This window comes from Rhinatrema bivittatum, chromosome 1 (genome assembly GCF_901001135.1).
Source record: "Rhinatrema bivittatum chromosome 1, aRhiBiv1.1, whole genome shotgun sequence".
Lineage (NCBI taxonomy): Eukaryota > Metazoa > Chordata > Amphibia > Gymnophiona > Rhinatrematidae > Rhinatrema > Rhinatrema bivittatum.
In genome coordinates, this window is record NC_042615.1 from 681,620,266 (window position 1) to 681,643,698 (window position 23,433).

General features: G+C 41.5%; 1 protein-coding gene across 1 annotated transcript in view; it reads left to right on the plus strand.

Moving 5' to 3' along the window:
- The window catches only part of OCLN (occludin), a 46,708-nt gene that overhangs the window by 18,029 nt on the left and 5,246 nt on the right, over positions 1 to 23,433 (plus strand). Inside the window, exons 5-7 of the mRNA XM_029574455.1 lie at positions 9,077 to 9,213; positions 20,707 to 20,907; positions 22,659 to 22,830. Of these exons, the coding sequence (XP_029430315.1) occupies positions 9,077 to 9,213; positions 20,707 to 20,907; positions 22,659 to 22,830 (510 nt within the window). The remainder of the gene's footprint in view (positions 1 to 9,076; positions 9,214 to 20,706; positions 20,908 to 22,658; positions 22,831 to 23,433) is intronic.

The following is a 23,433-nucleotide window of genomic DNA, read 5'->3' on the forward strand; positions in this document are numbered from 1 at the left end:
TGGACAAGTGGGTACTGGAAGTCATACGAGAAGGATATGCGCTGAAATTTCGCAGCACTCCTCTGGACATATTCATGTCTCCTTGGAACTCCTAGCACAAAAAGCAGGCTGTGTAGATGACTCTTTTTAAGACTCCTCAGAATGAGGGCTGTAATCCCAGTACCTACAGCCCAGGAAAATGTGGGGGGGTTATTCCATCTATTTCATCATACCCAAGAAGGAAGGTTCCTTATGCCCCCATCCTGGCCTTCAAGAGTCAGTCACCTACGAGTGAGTCATTTCCGCATAGAAACCTTATGCTCCGTGGTAATGGCCGTACAACTGGGAGAGTTCCTAATCTCCCTGGATATATCCGAGGCCTACCTACATATTCCAATCCGTCAAGAACACAAACGCTTCCTAAGCTTTACTGTACTGGGTCGCCATTATCTGTTCCGTGCATTGCCCTTTGGCCTAGCCACTGCCCCAAGAACATTTTCCAAGACTATGGTGGTCATGGCAGCATCATTGACTAGAGAAGGAATCCTGGTACACCAGTACTTGGGACACCTGGTTGATCTGGGCCAAGTCCATGGAAGAAAATCTCTGGGTGACAAAACAGGGTGACCTCCTTGCTTTAGGGAAGCATAATCCGTTGGTCCTGAGTACATCTGTCTACACTAAAGAAAACGATGTTATATTTCTTCAATCTGCTCCCCCTTCTCTTTCTTTCCTTTTGCTCACCTCTTAAGGATTGATAATTTGTTCTCAGAGCCCTGCTGTTCCTGTCAGGTCTTCTCATCACTGGGATGGCTTTGTTCTTCTCAATGAACATAATCTCAGCTCTGTCGGTCACCACCTTCTTTATACTATTTGCATATCCTTTGTCCTCTCTTTTCAATAGTAGGGAGAACACGATGGAAAGCCGTCGAACAAATAGCTGTTCCTTTCCTCCTGCAAAAAAATAATAAAGTTCGCACATCCTGGTATTTATACCTAGTTTCATGTGCTACAACAGTCATTTTAATCTTTCACTGCTTATTACTATAAACAATTGCATAACAGTAGCAATGCTTACACAGAAACTACATGCTAGGAGAGTAACCTCACCTTGGTCAGCACACAAACCACAGACTTACACCAGATACAGAACATGTGACCACAAATTAGAAATAGAAATGAACAAACACAAAGCAAAATAAACGCCCCCGAAAAAGTCAGACTGGACCTGCATGTTAAAGCTGGAGAAATAGTTTTTCCTGATCACTTTTTTTTTTTGTTAACCTTGGGAAAACAGAAGAGAACAGCAGGCCAGAAACTTAATCCAACCAGAGACAATACAGAATGCCATCAGATTCTTGGAATTGGCTTTTTCTCGCCTGTCTTTTTTGTAATTCTTTCCTTTTTAACACTTTTATGTGTCATTTTGGCAGCACATGTACAAATTATCATGCCAAAAATTTTCCTGAAACCTGCTATGTAACTTCACTTTCCTAAGCCTAGGGCTGTTACTGCAGATGTCTCGATGGAGAAAGCAAGTCGACTCCTCTTCTGTGTTAGGAATGAAATGGGCTCACTGGTGAAGAACAAAAGGATGACTGAGACACCGTGTAGATTTAAAGCTGGCCCTGCCAACATTGCATCCTTGGCATGCTGTCTGCACCATCCTTTCCTCTTTATTAGGCCATGAGCATTTGACAGCAGGAGATGGCACGGGACTCCAGAAGTGATCACATACGGCAGACGTTTCAGTGGGAGAGTTTCTGGGCGTGGCAGCGAGTTTCATTACCTTATAGCTCTGTTTACTTGGGCTTCGTGCCAGCAGAGAGAAGCACAGCAGCGAGTCCTGACATGTTGGCAGTAGGCCACCCTGGGAATTCTGCTGTGCTGAAACTGTACAGTTTTGCTGAGCGGCTTCTCCTGGCCCACGTGGAATACATCACAGCACATCATTCTATTTTGTGCTTTTATTGGTTTTTTGTTTTTTTTTTTTTTTTGATCTTTTCCTGCATTCCTATCTTTGTCATTTTACTGCCACCTTCTGGTTCATAGACAGCTGGCTATTTCCCATTTAAATTCTTTGGATGTGGGGAGGGATAGTTGATCTAGATTTTTATTGATAATGGTTTAATATGTATGTGATGATCTTCCTTGCATCCATATAAACAAGAGAATTTGTGGCTCTTGTGGATGCTTATCCAGCTGTAGAATCAGTGTAGCATGTACTGTGTACTTTCATTGGCAGTAAGATAATGAACCATATATTTATATATATATTTATTTATATTCCACTTTTCACCCTTTTCCCTATCCCCAGGGGGCTTACAATCTAAGGGCTAGTTTTATCAAAATATAGGAAGAGGGGCGTGTTTTATGGTAACACACATTTTTTCCACACTTTGCAGTAATACCACAAGAATTGAGTTTCCTACTTGCAAAGTGCTCATTTCCCTACTGGGAGGGAGACACACACTCTATAAGGCCCTTGTAGTAGTTGGCTATTTATGCTACTATAGGAGGCCCACCTAGTTAACTCTAGGTGAGGTTCAGGTTGTAGTGTAGGGGTTAGGGGCCACTTTGACATGCAGAGTGAGACGTATGAACAGAACAGTGCACTCTTGTGAAGATTTGATGTCCTTCGGAGTGAGGAAACTCAGCCAATGATGAGATTTGTACAAGGTTCTCTCAACCTAGTTTGATGGCCTCTCTACCTGGGTAACATCAAGCTAGGTTGAGAGAACACTGTACTATGGTGCCACCCCAGAGACTTTCATGCTCTGCCCTTCCCCCAAGTAACAAATGCCCAAAAAGGAATTTGCAAAAAAAATCGCAATTTGCGTTATGGGCATATCGCATGACATTTCATTAGTGTTAAGCTGTGCAAAGGTGTAGTTATTTTCGGTGTTAAAACTGTGCAGTATCATGCGTTATGGCTTCACACTTTGCGAAGCCAGCCCACTTTTACAAAATTCCCCCCCCCCCCCCCCCCCCCCCCCCCCCGACTCTACCCCAATACCTCCCCTTTTAAAAATTAGCATCGCACCAATTTTGCATGTGAAAACGCCATAACGTGAGTTGGAAAATGACCCTATAAGTTTGTACCTGAGGCAATGGTGGGTAAAGTGATTTGGCCAAGGTCACAAGGAGCGACAGTGGGACTTGGACCCTGGTCTCCTGGTTCCTAGCCCACTGCTCTAACCACTAGGTTACTCCACTCCAGTGTATACCTTGAAGGAGCTGAGTTCTGCATGTTTCTCATAGAAATTAGGTGGCGTTTACTTACATTGATACCCTAACTGCCATTTTTGTTATTAAACACTTTGAATGTTAGGGGCAGGGTTCGTGCACTTGAAACAAAAAAAACCAAAAGCTTAGTTTCAGGCATTTTGTATTTTAAAAATTAAAAAATCAGCATCTTGGAAATGTTCAAGGATTCCATTTCAGGGCTTACCTATCTTGTACATTTTAGTTTCTGTAATAGGGCAGCATGGAAACGGGGAATATAACGACCATAAAGCCCCTCTGGTCTTCCCAGTTTATTTCTGGGTGCAGTGCCATAGGCTCCAGTTGTTCTCTAGCATAGGCACAGAGATCCTTGTTACTGTATTATGGATATGAAAATTCACAAGATTGGAAATTGAATTCTTAAAGGTTTCTAAGTTCATGCAGCTCATTTGGGAGCTCCTTTTGTAAGTAGATTTTTTTTTTTTTTTTAAATATTTGCTGAATATCAGCAAATACCAGTGAAAGTGATCTCACGGGATCCAGCCTCAGGGGGTGTGAAGTGTTTGCTAGGAGCTGCCTCCTTTACACACAAGCGTTACAGCGTTGAAGGAAAATGCTTTTATCTTTGTTTTAGACAAAAGTAAATACAGTTGAGGGGTTTTAAAACAATTATATTTTAAACTTATTTTATTGTTATAAATATATTATAATCCATTGTGCAAACACTTTTTGGCTTTTAATCCACTCGCATGCAAAATTTGTATGGACTTCAACTCTTCTCCTTACCTACGTGTCTAGTATTAGACGCCTCTGAAGGAAGGAGATTTGGGAAAAGAAAGTTTTACTTTTTTTTTCTTTCTTTTTAATTTGTTGAGCAGAAAAGTCAGATTAAGGCAAAAGCCTTGTTTTCTCCTGGTTATGGGATAAAACATAAAGCATGACGGAGAGCAGATGAAGACCATCGCTTGCTCAGCTTTATAGTCTCTTCCTGGACCTCGGCGATCCTCTGTGCCTGTCTCATGTTTTCTTGAATTCATGTCCTCATCTCCAAATGGAGGCTGTTCCAAACATCCCTCACACTTCCTGAGTCTACCCCCTTTCACCTTGATCCCACTACCCCTTGCTCCACAGCCTATTAAAAGTGAATCTGCAGAATATTAGATCATAACAATTCATGAGCAGCTCATTAAAGCATTTACAACATGCTTCAAGATCATGTGTGTATCTAGAGCCAATCTGAAGCTATTTCGAGCAGAACATCTGCATTGGTTAGGCGCGCTCACAATAACTTTTATGTGTGCCAGCTCCTTCACTTGGGATCTGTCCACTTAACATTTGTAACCCACTGGAATGTGTGATCTTTAGAGCATTCAGAACAGATCTACAGATTCTATTGCACAGTAATCGTAATTCCTCCAGATTTCATTGTATTAGAACAAGAAAGCTTTATACTGTAAAGCAGGGCCAACCATAAAGTGTCAGATTTCAGAATGTCAGGAAGAGCTTGGTGCAAAATAACCTGATATCTGATTCAGATAACTTTATTGGCATGACAGTTTTACGTATTTTGCCACAATACAAAGCCAATCTCTGCAGTATTACATGTTTCTGTCAATTGACTTGTGGCCTGAGGAAAGGGATTTCAAGCAATCTCATGTTCCTGCTTCAGTCTTGTGGCAAGCTACTGTTAGGTTGGATGTCCTAAGCCAGAATTGGCTAACTTTTCATGAGCCAAGGAGCCAGAATGGACATTGCCAAAGAATTATGTTTTCAAGAGATGGTATGAGGAGTCAGGTCCCCTTTGACCATCAAGGGAAAAATAACCCATGCTATAGTTACACAATGTTAGGTTCCATATTAGGAGCTACCACCCAAGAAAGAGATCTAGGCGTCATAGTGGATAACACATTGAAATCATCTGTTCCCTGTACGTACCCGGATCAGTCCAGACACCTGGGTTGTGACTCCGCACCAGCAGGTGGAGACAGAGCAAAACTTGTGAGGCTTCCCTACATATAGTAAGGTGCCACCCACAGCCCCTCAGTCTTACTCTGTCTCCAGCAGGTGGTGCAGGGTCACTCACAGCCTCTGGGATCCCTGGGGTTTTTTTTCTATTGATAATCAGGGATTAGTTGTTTTGGAAGTTTTTCTTTGGTGTTTAAAAAAAAAAAAAAAAAAAAAAAAAGGAAGAAGATTTCAAGGCATGTTCTTAAGAACATTATGGCATGTTCTTAAGAACATGCCATAATGGGTCAGACTAAGGGTCCATCAAGCCCAGCATCCTGTTTCCAACAGAGGCCAAATCAGGCCAAAAGAACCTGGCAAGTACCCAAACACTAAGAAGATCCCATGCTACTGATGCAATTAATAGCAGTGGCTACTCCCTAAGTAAATTTGATTTAATAGCCGTTAATGGACTTCTCCTCCAAGAACTTATCCAAACCTTTTTTGAACCCAGCTACACTAACTGCACTAACTACATCCTCTGACAACAAATTCCAGAGCTTTATTGTGCGGTGAGTGAAAGAATTTTCTTCGATTAGTCTTAAATGTGCTACTTGCTAACTTCATGGAATTGCCCCCTAGTCCTTTTATTATTTGAAAGTGTAAATAACCAATTCACATCTACTCGTTCAAGACCTCTCATGATCTTAAAAGACTTCTATCATATCCCCCCTCAGGTTAGGGCTTCTCCAAGCCCTACCCTTTTCAGCCTTTCCTCATAGGGGAGCTGTTCCATCCCCTTTAACATTTTGGTTGCCCTTCTCTGTACCTTCTCCATTGCAACTATATCTCTTTTGAGATGCGGCGACCAGAATTGAACACAGTATTCCAGGTGCGGGTTCACCATGGAGCGATTATAGATGCATTATGACATTTTCTGTTTTATTAACCATTCCCTTCCTAATAATTCCTAACATTCTGTTTGCTTTTTTGACTGCTGCAGCACACTGAGCCGACGATTTTAAAGTATTATCCACTATGATGCCTAGATCTTTCTCCTGGGTGGTAGCTCCTAATATGGAACCTAACATCGTGTAACTACAGTAAGGGTTATTTTTCCCTATATGCAACACCTTGTACTTGTCCACATTAAATTTCATCTGCCATTTGGATGCCCAATCTTCCAGTCTTGCATGGTCCTCCTGTAATATATCACAATCTGCTTGTGATTTAACTACTCTGAATAATTTTGTATCATCTGCAAATTTGATAACCTCACTCATCGTATTCCTTTCCCGAGTCCAAGTACAGAACCCTGAGGCACTCCACTCTTTACCCTTTTCCACTGAGAAAATTGACCATTTAATCCTACTCTCTGTTTCCTGTCTAAAATTTACCTCGAAAGCAGCAGTCCTGAGTCATTCATTTTTAGATCCTTCAGCTGCCAGTTTAAAATCATTAAGATCCATTCTTGTCTAGATTTTGTTCTGGAGGTGGTGCTGGTGTATTTTAATTGCAGAAAGCAGCTCTTAGCCACTCTCACCTTTTGGGCATGTAATCAGCCTGGGCACATGATTCACCCACAATCTGAACAAACAATAAGCAGCTGTGGAGTGGACTTGGGAACATGAGTTTAAAAAAAAAAAAAAAAAAAAGCAGGAATTTGTGGTCATAATAAGAAATGTATCTTTTGTTCTTTTCAAAATCATTTGTGATGATCATAATAAAATATATTTAAGCTAATATGAGATCAGAAATGGGATCAAAAGAGAAAGTAAGTGAATGTGTTGAACTTGAGCGCAGATTGCTGTTTTTAAAGTGCTGCTTGCACGTTTAAAATTCTCTAAGGCTTGGCTGAGAAGTTTTGTTTTTCTTTAAAACTTTACTTAAACATTTAGAAGCTTCGTATGACTTTTAAGGCTGTGCATTTGAGCCTATGTCAGGAATGGGCAAAACTGGCTTATGGGAGCCTTTCTTCCAGCCCTTGGTGGTCCTGTGCATCTTGACCTGTGATAGCTCAGATTGCTTGCACTTTTTTATGACCCTCTGCTGTTCCAAATGTTTCCATATTGCAGTAGCTTGGGTGCTATGGGTAGTGCAGGATCGGTGGCAGTGGCGCCAGGCTTGGTGCTCCCCACAGCTTCTCCTGTGGAATTGGAAACCTCTGGGCCAGCTCTTTCCCACCGTGTACAAATGGCCAAGCACAGGATACCAGGATCAGGGTGCAAACGGCTTGCAAAACTTTTTTAATAATTTTTATTTTATTTTTTTTTAACAGACTTGCCAGCCAGCCTACCATGTCATGAGTTCATTGTTTTCAGACCTAGAGATGTAAGAGATACCTATATCTGGGGATGGGATCCACCCCTAACTTTAACTGGAGCTCTGAGGAAAAACCACTCCAGCCCCTGGTACAGGCACCAGATGCTAAGATGACCCTCTGTCTGTCTCTGGTGGTAAGTAAAAACAGATTAGAGTAAGGTCCACCCCTGTTGTAGACCCAAGCTACTCTGATCTGTTTTTACTTGCCACCAGTTTAAACTTGGCTATGTTAGCCTCTAACACTTGGGTGTTTTAAGTATGAGATCTAGCTGTTCCAATTCAGCAGTGTAGATTCCTGATTTTATACAAATATTGATGGTTACAGAGATGCTTTGTGTAAATTCTCTGACCAAAGAGTTTCTTCATTTGTTGCAGATGTGTCCAAATTCATAAGCACATCTGCAGATGCAGGTGGGGCTATACCAGCTTCCTGAATGCTTTGGGGCCAGAAAGGAATAGTTTCCTAGGTGTGCAGATTGAGGGGCTTGTGGTGTGCGATATATTCAGTGTCTGGGCAACCAATGCCCTGGCTCTTATTATATAGGACTGTCCTGTCAAACTTGCACAGCAGCATTGACTTAAGTGTTGGTAACTTCATAAGTTAGTCCTGGTACTATACACTTCGAGAGCTTTGGTGAGCAAAAAATGAGTGCTTTGCATTCTTCATTTGCTGTTAACTGGTGTGTTGTGTTAATTTCAGAAATGTTACTTTAAAGGGATTTTTTTATCCTTTCATAATGTTCGAGAGTCAATATAAGCCTATTTTTTGATCCCATGGACTTGAGATGTTAGGAACTTGTGAGCCAGGAACCTCTTCATAACTCGAATCAACCTTCCATATTTTGTGTGCTTTCAGTTCTGTTTTTGCCAGATAATTTGTTTCTGGGTCAAATCATTTAAGACTACAGATTTGCCAGATTATTTTCCTCACTGTATTTCCTCACTATTTTATGCATGGTCCAAAATGGAAAAAAAAATGACCTTGTGTAAACAATTGTACTCTTACTTGGCATGGGCCATCCTGATGGGTCACTGACAGAACGATGGCTTACCTGGTAAGATGATGGAAAGGTCTGTGTTAGGGCACAATATCCCATTTGTAGTGGACTCTGAAGCATGCTGTGAGAGCTTCTGAGGCCTTCCCTGAAAAGAAACTGGTGATGAAAGGAAGAGAGCTGGACGGACGAGTTCTTCCACTTTCCGCATTGCAGAGAACATGCAGCCCAGAAGCAGCAAGTCTGTATAAATGAGAGCTGTAAGATTCAAGAGGTCGGCTCACACTGTTAGTTCTCTCATAGATTTGAGCTGCTCATCTGAGAGCGAGCTGAAGTTCCTGTCCATCATGTTAGGCTGCACACCTTCTTGATTAGAATGACCTACCTGGGTCTGGTTTGTACACTCACCTCATCTCCCTGTCTGGGTGTGATATTTGAAATTTTGTCCAAATATGTTAGGGCAGTTTGTATATGATTTTTATTTAATGTAATGGATATTTATGGAAGGCAGTTCTGTACAGCACATGATCTTCTGTAGTGCTTGGTATAATCATTTTAGATTTTAAATGTAATTTTTGTGTGTTTTTTTTTCTTTTAATTATTTGCTGTAGGTGAAAAATGTGTCTGCGGATCCAGAGCAACCCCCACCACTGTCTGAGTATACTGACAGGATCAACGGTTCAGTGGCCGATCAGAGCAGACCAAACGGGATGGGGACCTATCTGGACATTCCTTACAAGGACTCTCAGTAAGTAAACTCTCCATTGTTTTTCAGGTTGTCACAGCAATAGAAACTAAAGTTCAGAGGGCCATATTGGCTTGCTTGCACTGCTTCTGAATGTGTTTTGCGGGTGAGTTTAGAAACCAGCAGCTAAGTGGGCCTAGAGGCACTACAGAAATGTTAAGCAGCAATAAGAGGAAGCAAAGTTCTGACAGCGGTAGAAATAGTAACCGGAATATGAAACCACTTCTGGGAAGGCGCTCCCTCCAAGATATGGGTGTGTTTCAGACCGGTTCAAGAGTATTTCACACCCTAGGTAAACCTTTGGTCATCCACCCCCTCCCTCCCCCAATGTACCTCCAGCACATCGCTCCCTTTGGTGGCATTGGCTCTGGCACAGTCTTGGCTTCATGCTGGTGGGATTTTGGTGCTCTAGGCAACCACACAGTTTGTGTAATGGAAGCACTGGCCCTGGATGTGGCAATGGTTAACCCTATACAGCAATCTGGTTTGTTTTTTTTGTTTTTTAAACCGGATGCTGTCAAATTTAATTGGCATGTCCACTATGTGTCAGTATAACTTTTTTGTCCTGGTTTCCACCACATCCATTCTATTACAGTAGTAGGATTTGTGACATCGCATCTCTGCAAGTTCTCTGCTTCCATCATAGAAATGTCTTCCTCCCCCCCACCCTTATTTATTTTTTCCCCTTTTGTGTCTTTTCCAGTAGTGAATCTGTGGTTACTGTAGACTTGCTGCTTGCTGCTGCTTGTGTTCATGCTAGAATAAATAATTGTTTTAAGATCCTCTAGCTACAAGGGGACTTATAAATTTCTGTCCTACAGGAAAGAAGTTGCATTATCTTCTTAATCCTACTATTTTGCCAGGAAATCTTGAAAGGGTGCTTTTCAGCAGCTCGCGCAGAGAGCGAAAGTCTGCATTCACAGAGCGTGCGCAGACTTCAGCCCGGGTTTAGCAAAGCACACTGAGCCCTCATTGCTCTTTTTGGCTCCTGTGAACCCCATTTACTCCTGTCTGTTAGCCGGGTTTATGTGTGTGTGTGTGTGTGTGAATAGTTTCTCTTCCCCAGGAGTGCCTCTTTCTACCGCATGTAAAAGTACAGGCAAAATCGCTTCTGCACATGCTCTTGCATGCACAACCCAAGGGCAGTTTTTCAAAATCCCAGTTCACTCATGAAACCATGTTTTACATTTTGTAAAGCCTTTTGAAAATCAGGTCCTAAATGATTATTAGTTTTACCATGACTTATGTGGGTATATCAGTATGTGGCTGAGGGTTTTGGAGTCTTAACTGTGTGAACACAAAGAATCCAAACCCAATTTGATACTGGAATAGTGAGTAATAGATTAACTAATCCAGAACAGACCTCTGGTGTAACAAGGGCTTAGTTTGTTTGAAAACCTTCAAGAATTCCACTCCTAAAATCCAGCGATATCTTTGAATTATTTGGCTGACCTAGTCTCGGTTTGCATCCTGGGGGGCAGCTGTGCGAGGCCCTGCAGTTGGGGAGGTCGTACTGGACACGAGGTAATGAGGTGGCATGCGCTGACAGGCCCCGCAGTAGTCCTGCCCCCGTTTTTCTCCTGTGGGTTTCCTGTTTTGAAAAGGAAAATGTGTGCGTGTGTATGTATTGGACAAATGGTAACGGATGTGCAAATTCAGCCTCCTTGTATAAGTTTTGAAACCTTTGTGAGCAGTAGCGCCAGTTGTCAAAGCTTTCACAATAGCCGAGTTTGAAGTCACGACGACTGGGGAGGCTGCATGCGAGTTTCCACCCTTTGCTGATTCGATGCCTGTGTGGGAGCAGGGGGATGCGGCTGTCGCAGGGGACTGTGAGTAGTCCGACACTCTCTGTGTGGGAGCAGCTCCCTGCACGCCTCTGGCCAGGGTGGTGGTGGAAGCAGATCTGTATTCTTTAGAGCTTTAGTTGCAGAGATGTGCTAAAGCTTTTGGAAAGGGGCACAGACTTATCCACGATGTGACCTTGGAGAACAGCCTCTATGTCCTGGCCTTCTGGAAGCAGCATGTGGTGGAAAATTATTTTAGAAACGGCATTGGGATGGGAGGAGGAAGATGGTGATGCATAATAAAGTTAGTAATGGCTTGTGTTTATTCGGAGGGGATTTAAATAAAAAAAACAAGAACCCAAAACACTTTAAGCTCATAATTGAAGGTTTGTTCTTACTTATAAACAGTGTGGAGGGGAATCTGAAGCATGTCTCAAGGTGTTAATTTTTGTTCTTCATCAACTTTATTGTGGAGAAGAGATCAGAATCCCACCTCCTAGAGTTATCTTCCTTTCACCTTTGACTATAATGTTTCATAAACCCTCTAATGGCCATGGCAAGGGTGGAGAGTCTTTATTATGGCGTTATCTCTAGCCATATCTCTGTCCTTACAAATGAGAACATCATGACTGTGCATTCTGTCGCAATTTCAATGCAAAAATAAAGGTTGACAGGCAGGTTTGTAGGTGATGCCTTTTTTTTTAATCTAATTTACGTAACTCATGGTTGATTTAGCTTTGGAGAGTTGCTCTTAATTAGTCTGCTGCAGAATGAGCTAGAGATTTATTTAAAGCTATTGTATCGCGTGCTCCCATGATTGCGGCGGATTAGAAAGTCTAGCATAGACATATAATTAAAATAAGTAGACAATACTTAAGGTGTGGGGTTTTTTTTTTGTTTTTTAATTATGTTTATAAGAGAAATAATACATCTGCATTTCCATTTGACCCAGCTCCATTTTATAATTTTATGATTAATTATTTTTTACTATTATTTGTATTTAATTATGAAACTTTGTATTTTCTTCTTCATTTAATTTTGGAAATGCAAGTATTTTTAAATGAATATTTAACTAATGTAAACCGATGTGATATGTTCTCCTGAAACATCGGTATATAAAAATTAATAAATAAAATAAATAGATAAATTTGTAGTAGCACAGTGTACTTGTGCTGTTTACTAAATTGCTTGCTCCATCAGGTATTTTTTGAATGACTGTTGGAACAGCCATGTTTTTAAGGTCATCTTAAATGCTTTAGTGTTTATCGTTCTTAATTAAGAACATAAGAACATGCCATACTGGGTCAGACGAAGGGTCCATCAAGCCCAGCATCCTATCTCCAACAGTGGCCAATCCAGGCCATAAGAACCTGGCAAGTACCCAAAAAATAAGTCATCTTAATTAATAGCAGGTAATGGACTTCTCCTCCAAGAACTTATCCAATCCTTTTTTAAACACAGCTATACTAACTGCACTAACCACATCCTCTGGCAACAAATTCCAGAGTTTAATTGTGCGTTGAGTGAAAAAGAACTTTCTCCGATTAGTTTTAAATGTGCCCCATGCTAACTTCATGGAGTGCCCCCTAGTCTTTCTACTACCCGAAAGAGTAAATAACCGATTCACATCTACCTGTTCTAGACCTCTCATGATTTTAAACATCTCTATCATATCCCCCCTCAGTCGTCTCTTCTCCAAGCTGAAAAGTCCTAATCTCTTTAGTGGCATAATGTACCTAAGAAATGAACATGAGGAAATGGCTCGGTAAAATAGGACTTTATTGAATCTTGCCCGACTCTGGCCGAGTTTCGCTCAACGAGCTGCCTCAGGAGCTATTATAAATAAGTAAAAAAACACACACGTACATAAATGAGACAACAAATAAAATGGAATATGCCCATATTGAATAAATAATAAATACTAAACATACAACTGTACAAACATTAAAAACTCCAGTTTTACAACATATATGTATTACATATATATGTACAGACATATGTGTGAAATTATAAGAAATAAACATACATGTGTGTATAAATATCAGAATGGCAAATAAAAATTAAAAAACAATTAAAAATGTAAGGAGGGAAAACAGTGCTTATAAACAACTTGATAAATAAAAGACTTGAAAAAAACTATATAAAATTAATTATGTGTATCAAAAATTATTGTTGGTGTTTATTGGAAAAAAGAAAAAAACATAAAAAGAGAGGAGGAAAAAGTGGGGGGAAAAAACTGGAAAGACAGTGGGAAAAGGGTGAAAAAAAAGGAGAAAAGAAAACAGGAGGGGAGAGGGAAAAGAGAGGGAACAAGACAATTTTCCCAGTCCTTTATGTAATTGTCTATATAATAAGATTTGAGCCTGGGGTGGATGTGAGAGGAAAGCCTTCAGTCAGCTCTCAAACAGCCAGAAATTAACACACAGATTCCACAAGCATAAAGGCTACAGACCCTTTAGCTCCCCACTAGATATTCTGTCCTAGTTTAAATCTTAAATTAGAATTAGGTAGGAGGTAGTAGTTTGCACACCATCCCTTGCAGGCACCTCCTGTGAGGAGGCCAGAATTGGTCAGCAAGGCAGTGCACGAGGAGCAGTGTGGCATATTGAGTTGGAATTTTGTAAAATTGGACATTATTGCAGTGGTCCCCAGTTTAGGCTCCTGGCCAGTATCCCCCAGGTCTGGAAGGAAGAGCGAAAGAGGAGTTTGAGAGAGCTGCCCAGGAAGATTTTCACTCCCTGCCTATGGAAGGTCAGGATAAAGTGCCGTGATTGCTTCCATCTAGCTAGGGAGGGATGCAGGGACCTGATAGAGAAGTAGTAGTTGGTGTCTTGAGAAGCTTTTGTGACAATTTTGTTTTGGGAGGGATTTTTTTTTTTTTTTTTTGGGAACCCAGTCCCTAACCACTGAGAGGAAAAGCTATTGTGGAATTTTGGGCATTGTTTGGGAGGTCTAACTTCAGAGTTCTACAGCTAACATCAGCCAGAGAGAGGAGATCCCAGTCCCCACTAGTGGCCTCCTCTCAGTCACTCGGTGTTGGGTCCTGCCATTCTAAGGAACACTTACTCAGCTGATGGGCTGAGAAAAGACCTACTTTTGGACTGCTCAATTTTTGTGACAAGATCTACTGTAGAATTTTTGTTGCTAATTGGACTTGAAATATTTTTGGTTGCAGTAAATTTTTATTTTGGAATAGCCCAATAGTGTCCCGTGTCCTTTAAGAATGCAAGGTGCCCTAAAGCAAGGATATCCTAATTTTGAGTACAGCTAGGAGACAAACAGCTTGAGACTGTGCGTGGGTCCCCACCCCTGTGAGCCTAGGGCCCTGGAGGTGACTCCTCCCTGCCAGAAAGAACCCCACCATCCTGGGGCAAGTGGACTGTCTTTTTAGTGTGAGAAAAGAGAGAGCTGCTAGAAAATGGCCCTGGGGACAACAGTGTGCCCCTATATTCCGGATGCCCACTGGAAAGAGGGCTACACAAGGTTTATAGAAACTTTAAAAAAAAAAAAAGAATCAGCAGCCACCAAACAGATAGTCTACTAACCTATAGTTTGATTGAATTCCCCTCAAATATAAGCTCTCTTATTATAGGCAAAAACTTCCCACTCTTTGCAATGCAACTCCTATGCTCGCTGGCCTCGTCTCCCTCCAGCTATAAATACAAAATTATACTTCATCTTGACATGATGATGCACTGTCTTGTAGATGCTCCAGTATTTCGCACACCAGTTTTTATGCATTTGAAAATCAGAACATGGATTCCAGGCACCTCCAGTTCTGTTTGAGCTTTAGGAGATGGTCTGGTTTGGGAGGGGAGAAGTGGAGCATGCTACCTGGGCGATGAAATCAAGCCTGGTCTTCCTGTTCATGGAGTGTGCTGGGGAAAGCAGAAGTAAGGGTCAGTGTGCCAGCAGTGCGTGCAAGTCACAGGCTGACGAGAGAGAGTGGGAATAAAAGGGAGAGCACTTCAGGAAAAGAAAGTTCACATTCAGAAAAGGTTTTTCCAGGTTTGTGCAAAAACTAAAAAAAAAAAGTCCTACTTAGCTGTTCCATAACACATTTTGGGGCTGACTTAATAAAATCCATTCTAAACTTGGTTATATTTTAGTGTGGGTTTGTGTTAATGTGCATGCTAGAAGCCCAGCGCCCTGCAGGATGCAGTAAGCTAATGGCCCTGTGAGCATGTAAAAGAGAGCTTTTTTTTTTGTTTACATTGGCTCTTTGCAAATCTGCAGTAAAAAGATGAGGGTGTCTCTAGCTGGGTTAACTGAAAAGCATGTATTTGCCCTGTAGACTTTTTTTCACTTTGTGGCAAAAACCAACTTTTTTTTTTTTTTGTTGATGTTGTTGCTGATAGACCCAGCCTGGCTAATAGAAAATGCAAACCATTCCAGCCAGAGAGAAGGGGGGCTAAGTGGTGAACGCGCTCCCTCCCATCCAAGCAAGCAAGCGGTGGCCAAAGCCCAGGGCACCTACGTTCCCTCCAGAACCCCCTCCCCCCACACCCCTAAGTAGAACTGGAGAATAGTTTTTCCACCTCCTGCCTGGCAACCTGCTGCAATTACATGTAATACTTATTCACTTCACTGGCAGAACTAGACATTTAAATTTCCTGCGATAAAATAATCCACACTCTGGTGTCTGTCCTTTTAGTTCTTGCATTGCAGATTAGTAGCTAATAAACTCGCTACCCTGCAATTTGCATGGAGTCATGCTAAACCTAGCACAACTCTTCTTCCTTTTTTTTTTTTTTTACTCTTGTTTTTTCCACACTAAAACCCATGTTGCATACCTTGGTTATATTAAAACTGAAAAACCTGCACTAAAACAGTAGTAAAAGAGCCTTGCCAGGGTCAGCACAGCTTATTACATCGGCTTCTTTAATCTTTTTTTACAGTAAATCCAGTTTTCCCAAAAAGCAAAATTTCCTTTGATCTAACCTTTTGTGTTTAAGAAACAATTGTAACTCTGTATTTGTGTTGGATTTGAAAAGGTGTGTGCCCCTGAGGGGGGGGGGAGGGGGGTTGTTTTCCCTCTGCCAAAGGCTGTAAAACTTGTTGCACAACTCCAGAGCCAAGTGCAGTTTGTAACCTGGCTTCACTAGCTGCATTTTGGCAGCTCTCCCATTGACAGCTGCAGTTTTAATATCCAATCCTCTCCTTTTTATTAAGGAGTTGCACCAGAAACCGAGCCCTATTCGCCCGTCTGTGTCTGGTTTGGTTGGAAAAACCTTACGGTGTTGCTCTGAAACTTGTTTTTATGATGCACTTCAAATAATATCAACACTACCTGAATTTTATGTGCAGCTCAGTGTGTGAAGTGATTTTCCGTCAGCCTCGTCCATGTCAGGAACTGTAGAATTCCTTCAGGCCTTACCATGTACTCCCCTCCCCCTTTATTGTTCTGGGGTTTGCGTTTTATTTTTTTGAGGGGGGTTAGCAGCAGAAGTAATTAGTAAGTACACTTATGTCTAGCAAGTGTAAGCGCCCTACTTTACACCAGTACAGCCCCTTTACTCTCCTCTCATCCCCCACCCCAGTGTGGCTGCCTCTCTCCTCCTTATTCACCCCTGCAGCCTTCTCACTCTCCTCTCTCCCCTTCTCTCTAGTGCTCTTACCTTATCTCTTCTTCCCCTCCCCCTTCCCCCACTCTATCTGTCTGTATCTCTTTCCCCTCATTCAGCCCTCCTGCTCCTTCCAGTTCCCCAAGATATCTCTGCCCTGCCCCTGGCCCCCAGTTAGGGCCCCACGATTATTCTGCTTCCTGCTCCCTGAGCCATCTAACCAGCCCAGAAAATGCATTTGCCCCCAGGCAAGCAGACGAGTGCATTTTCAAAACCCTGCAAATTGAGATCAATCTAACCTATACTTTACTTTTCCTTCTGCCCTTCCTCCTATGTCTTGTACAACCTGAGGGAATAAATATTGAGAGCGTAACCTCTGGGTTTTCCCCCCAAACTTCTATAAATGGTCAGTCTCTCTTTGTTCATGAAAGAAAAAAAAAGATGCTAAGATTAAAATTTTCAATTGGCTTCTTCCACAACTGAGCTACATTCGAAATGCCAGATCCCTGATTTTGACTTTCCCTGGCTCACTATGCAGGAGATTCCCACAAAACCTGGAAGATGTGGCAGCCATACAGGTTCCCTCCTGACATGGTGTGTGCAAAACATTATCCCTGAGAGGAATGTAGTTCACTCTTACACATGAAGTTTTCATGCTAACTGCTGGTTGCACACACGATATAAGTGAAAAGCTGCTGCTGCTTCTGGGTAAGGGTCATGTGGGGACACATAGCCCACACTGAATTATTGGGTATGCATTGGAAACTAGAACTGGGTTTAGCTGGCACCTCATCTCTGGAGAACTGTATGGGTTACAGCTAGAAATGTTAACGCTGAAGGAAGCCTCTCGTAAAATGAAACCCAGGAATTAAATGACTAGATATTGTAAATAAAGATTGATTTTACCTTCATAATTAGGAGGTTCACTTATGACTCGTATAGAATACAAACTGGGTTTGGTGATATTAACAACTCTGGCCATGGCGAAAACGATATGCCCCTACTGCGGATGTTTTATTACCAATTTTTGCGCTTCAAATAAGATTGGCTTATGAATAGACTAGGTCCAAACTCAACATTCAAAGCCCCTGAGGCAGCCACGTAAAGAGTGGCGAAACTTGGCTGAGTCGGGCATTTTTAACATGTCTCCACCATAATAAATACGTTCAAAGGACATCCGGCATCTATTTGTTTTGTTTTTACCCTGCGGTTTTATGTGATACATGATATGATAGAGGACTTTAAGATCATGAGAGGTCTTGAACGAGTAGATGTGAATCGGTTATTTACACTTTCGAATAATAGAAGGACTAGGGGGCATTCCATGAAGCTAGCAAGTAGCACATTTAAGACTAATCGGAGAAAATTCTTTTTCACTCAACGCACAGTAAAGCTCTGGAATTTGTTGCCAGAGGATGTGGTTAGTGCAGTTAGTGTAGCTGGGTTCAAAAAAAGGTTTGGATAAGTTCTTGGAGGAGTAGTCCATTAACAGCTATTAATCAAGTTTACTTGGGGAATAGCCACTGCTATTACTGGCATCAGTAGCATGGGATCTTCTTGGTGTTTGGGTAATTGCCAGGTTCTTGTGGCCTGGATTGGCCTCTGTTGGAAACAGGATGCTGGGCTTGATGGACCCTTGGTCTGACTCAGCATGGCAATTTCTTATGTTCTTATGTTTTGGATGTTATGAAAGCCTTGCTTAAACAGATCTTTAGCATTTTTTTTTAAACATGCCTTTTAAGGATTAAGATGTCAGCCATGGACAGATGAAAACATCTCTGGTTTGTAATATGTTGGTTTTGTCTTTTGTATGATCTGTTTGACGTATGTTTTATTGTAAGCCGCTAAGAGCACTGGATTGGCGGCATATACATTTTTGAAATAAGTCAACAATTAGCCCTCACTTTTTTTTTTTTACAGTCTGGGGTACTGATGCTAGACATAAGGGGGGGGGGGGGGGGGACAAACTACAGGACTGCTTCTATAGCAAAGACCATAAGCAAAGCACATCAAGCAGCACTGTCTGAATTTTCAGGAAGGCTCATCACCCAGTAACAATGTTTCTAGCAATAAATCTTTATGGGTTGACTCTTGGGAATAACTGCAGGGAACAGCAGTTGCTGTCCTTAAGAGAAACACAGGGCCGGCGCGTCCATTAGGCGAACTTCAGCGGTCACCTAGGGCGCAGAGCCATAGGGGGCGCCGAAGAGCAGCCATGTGGTGCCGCAAACGGGGCCTCTCCCGCTCGCGGCAAAGAGAAATAGAGCCCTGAGAAGCACACAGTCAGCGCCAAAACGGGGGGGGGGGGGGGGTGTGCATGCCCCAATACCCTTGCACTGGCCCTGGAGAAACATGGGGGGGTAACCTGCATGGCCCGGCAGATACTACCATAAGAAGCTTGCTGGGCAGACTGGCTGAACCATTTGGTCCTTTCCTGCCTCATTTCTGCATTACTATGTTTGCTGCACTGAAGGGCTAGGGTTGTCCCCTTCCAGTCCCCCTGCTGGTCTGACAGTTGATAAATATGCTAGACCAGTGGTTCCCAAACCTGTCCTGGAAGACCTCAGCTAGTCATGGTTTTGTGTTTTTTTTAGGATTTCCACAATGAATATGCATGAGTTAATTTACATACCATGGAGACTCAGTATATGCAAATGCATCTCATGCATATTCATTGTGGATATCCTGAAAATCTGACTGGCTGGGGGTCCCCCAGGATAGATTTGGCAACCTCTGCACTAGATGAATGAATAAGTCATTGGAAAGACTGATGCTGGAGTTGATTAGTCTTGTTTCCCAGTGAGCGTTGGCACTGAGGCTAAATCTTGAACTTGTGGCGATTTTTAAATTGTAGAACTACAGGGAAAGCTCTGAAGGTTGAAGGGGAAAAAAAATACCAGTGCATGTTGTGTAAGTCATTCTACCAAACCCAAGTCCCAAAAATACTCAATTCTGAAAATGATTTTGTTCCTGATCTTGTAAGCTCTGAGAAATTTTAATAAATACATTTTTTTCATTATTCATTTTATTTAAGAGTTTATATACTGCTTTTACAACTAAAAAGTCAGGCAAAACAGTTTACAAATAAATGTACATAAAAACAAACAGTAAAAACAAGTAACAAAAGGAGAACTAAAATAAGGGTAAGGTGGAGAGGGAAAATTTTAGGAGGAGAGGCTCCAAAGAAGACTGTTTGCAAACAGAAGTCAGGGTATTGTTTGTTTATTAAGGCGTTGGGCTTGATGAGGGGTGGGTGGGGACTGGTCTATGCCTTTATTACATTGGTAGATATCTACAGCCTTCAGAGATAATCTGCAGAGGAAATTCAGAATCACAAGTGCAAGACTCTCAGGGCCTTCGAGAATGAGATTATCCTGCTCATGGCATGAGAACCCACCAGCAGCAGCATTTTACTGCAGAGTTAGGAGTTGGTTGGCGAGATGGTCACTGTCTGTGTGTACCGACCACATCTTTGTTCTTGTACCGTGGTCCTCAGAAACCGCTTTAGGTTTGAAGGATTTTCCTGGGTTGGTGGGGGAGGGGAGGGAGCTAAGAAGGGTTGTTAATAGGTTCGAACAGGCCTAACCGGCAAGGCCTGGTTCTTAGACTTGTTCTGGCAGGTTGGTGACGTCAGTTTACTGTTGGTGAATTTCTTGTGTGCTTATGTACACACAAATTGCCCCTTGTCAAAAGCACTTCTTTAATGAAATATATAAATGAAAACCAAAAATAGGGTGCAAATACCTTGCTTGCTAAGCCATCATCATTCTTCAAAAAATACAAAATTTGAGGTAAATGTTCTCTGGCTGTTAATATTCCAGACTTAGAGAGGGTAGTTGAGCAGTGCACAAAAGCTTGTTGAACTTCTTTAAAGATTGACGCTTTTATTTGCACTTCAAAAAAACAAAAAAGAAAAATAAATTTGAGACAACATATTAAAAGCGGTAAGTAAAGTAAGGCATAGTCCAAGAGGTGGCAGATGCCTTATTAGTCAATACCGGACAAACTGATATGGCAAGCAAGGTATTTGCAGCCTATTTTTGGTTTTCGGGTGAACTTCTTATAACAATCTAGGCTTGATTAACAATCGGTAAGACTTTATTTTTTACAATGTGCCTTTCCTTTTTTTTAATTTTTTTTTTTATTAGTATGCCAGAGGTTGTTTACCCCTTGAAGAATGAATCTCGCCTGCCATCCAATGTTTATAGCAGCAGCTCCGATGGAACGGCTAAGAAACCTCGGAAGAAAAGAGCAGGAAGGCCAAGGAGAGCGGAGAACGAGACCTATGACACAGATTACACCACAGGAGGGGAGTCCTGTGAGGAAATGGATGAGGAGGACTGGGAGAGGTACATGCAGGGGTTTGTTTGGTTTTTTTTGTTCTGTTTACAGAGGGCATCTGCAAACTGGTGAGAAATACCGAGGGTAGCGTGCGAGTAAGAGGCATTAACAGACAACATGGTGGCCATGTTGTCTGTTAATGCCCTTCTTATCCATGTTGCATGTTACCCCTGTTTCTCTTTAACATCGTTCTCGTGAGGCTGTGAAACATACTCTGCCTCAGACTGTAATTCAGAGGTAAATTATAGGGAGAGTGCCTGTAGTCTAAAAATGTTTCCCAGAAAACTGTAAATGTGCAAGATAATTGGCTTAAAAATGTGTTAATGGTGTTGCTCTAAACAGCCAGTAATGGTATTATAAGATAGTGACCAAGAGCCCAGAGAGCCATCACAATCTTATCTCTACTAACAAGAGGTTTAAAAAAAAAAAAATTCAGGGAGATTCTTTGAAATTCTCTGGGCTCTTGGCCACTACCTTACATTACCATTACTTGCTGTTCAGAGTATATATTTTTCTTTTAACATGGCCGGAGTGCTTCGTGTTAGTCATTCAGTCAGCTCTTTTGGTGCTGATGTGGGTTTCGCACCCTCTGGTGTCTCCTGAGATTTATTTATTTTATTTATTTACTAATTTTTTACTATACCGATATTCAAGACAAGTCTTATCGTACTGGTTTACATCAAACAAGGGAAAAACTATCTAAACATGCGGAGCAAAAAGTTGCATATAACAGGGGCGAGGAACTCGGAACAGATCGGAAATGTAAACTTATTTTAGCATAGGGCTAGTATGAAAGTGAGACTAACTTAAGTTGGAATAAATTTAGCGTTAAAAAAGATTAACATCAAGTAACTTATCGGGATTGCAGCTGACGTCATTGCTGGCGATTTGTCTGCACTGCAGTGTCATCACCATGCCACAGGCTGGTCCTTTGGAAGATATGGGAACTTGATTTTAAAAGTTGGATTTTTTTTAAATTTTATGGTGAAGTAAAACTTGCAAGCAAGTGGTTCAATAGCACACAGATGTGGAACTCTCTGCTAATGTGTCTGCATGAGATTTTTAGTGTACAAGCAGAGAACATTTTTAAACAAAACTTCTAGAATGGCACAAATTTGCTGAACAGAATTTTTAAAACAGCACAAGAGAGGAACAAGTCACAAATTATAAGATAAAAGAACAAGTGTGAGGGGTGTGATGTGTTTTTTGTTTGTTTGTTTTTTTTAATCTTATTAAAACGCAGCTTCTGTGAAAATTAAACTCAAGTACTTTGTAAAGTTATACACCCTAAATCCAGGCTAGAAGCTGAATCCACTGTGCAGATGCTATTTTATCCTCTGGCACCTGAGAGGGCTAAAGAGAAATTAGAGAGAACCATTTACTGCTGTGAACAAACTGGTTTATAAAGTAAGGACAGGTGAATAAATATGTTGACAGATTTGTTTATCCAGCCAGATATACACTCACTCCTCAAAGAAAAAAAAATACTGGGATCATTTGTTCACTGAAGCTTCCCCCGCCCCAAGTTGATCCTTGCCCTTACCTGCTCAAATTACCAAAGTTTTGCTGGTCAGGTTGACTGATAGAAGTTTGAAGGCATCTTGTCATTTCTTTACCAAAAATACCTGTTTATTTTATTTATTTTTATTTTTTTTAAGTGCTCTCATGTCATACCAGAAGCCTGATGCATAGTCTTTAGCTATAATGCCAGTAGGAGTGACCAGGTCTTTTTAAAAGGAGACCAATGATTTTCTTTCAGTGAATACCCACCGATTACTTCGGACCAGCAAAGGCAAGAATACAAGCGCGAATTTGACAGTGGGCTGCAGGAGTACAAGAGCTTACAAGCCGATCTTGATGAGATCAATAAAGCACTTGCCCATGTTGATGGGGAACTGGATAACCTACCAGAAGAAAGCGAGGAATACAAGGTACAGCAATACTGTGGGACTTGAATGGATAAAGATTGTTAAATGATGTTAGCTATTAATCACAAAAGTATCAAATTCTTTTTCAGTTTTATTTTATTTATATTCTGCTTTTTAGCATTTCAGAGCAGATTACGTTCAGGGACTGTAGCTATTTCACTGTCCCCAGAGGGCTTATAGTCTAAGCTGGCAGGGATGCTGGGAAAACTTTAGAAAGGATGATTTACAGGGATTTATTTAGATGTATGCATATAGGTGTCCAACAGTCGGTGATGAGAGAGGGAGTGCAATTTTTAAAACATGAGAAATTGCATAATCTATAGGTACTTTATCCACTGACTTTGCACCAGTTCTCAAAGGGAAAGTCCAGTAGTGTTTACATTTTGAAAAAGTGAGGATCAGCTTTAAAGGAGGCAAGGAATTGAGAATTTTTAATTTTGAAGAAGAAAAGAAGGCATGGGAGCCTGGAAGAGACGAAGCAAGCCATAGATGACATTTGGTAGGTCAACACAGCCATTCAGGAGACGGTTGTGGAGGAAGAAGAGATGAGGATACTGAGTCGTGGATGGAGGTTTTGTTAAGGAGGACATGCCTGAGCCCATCTGA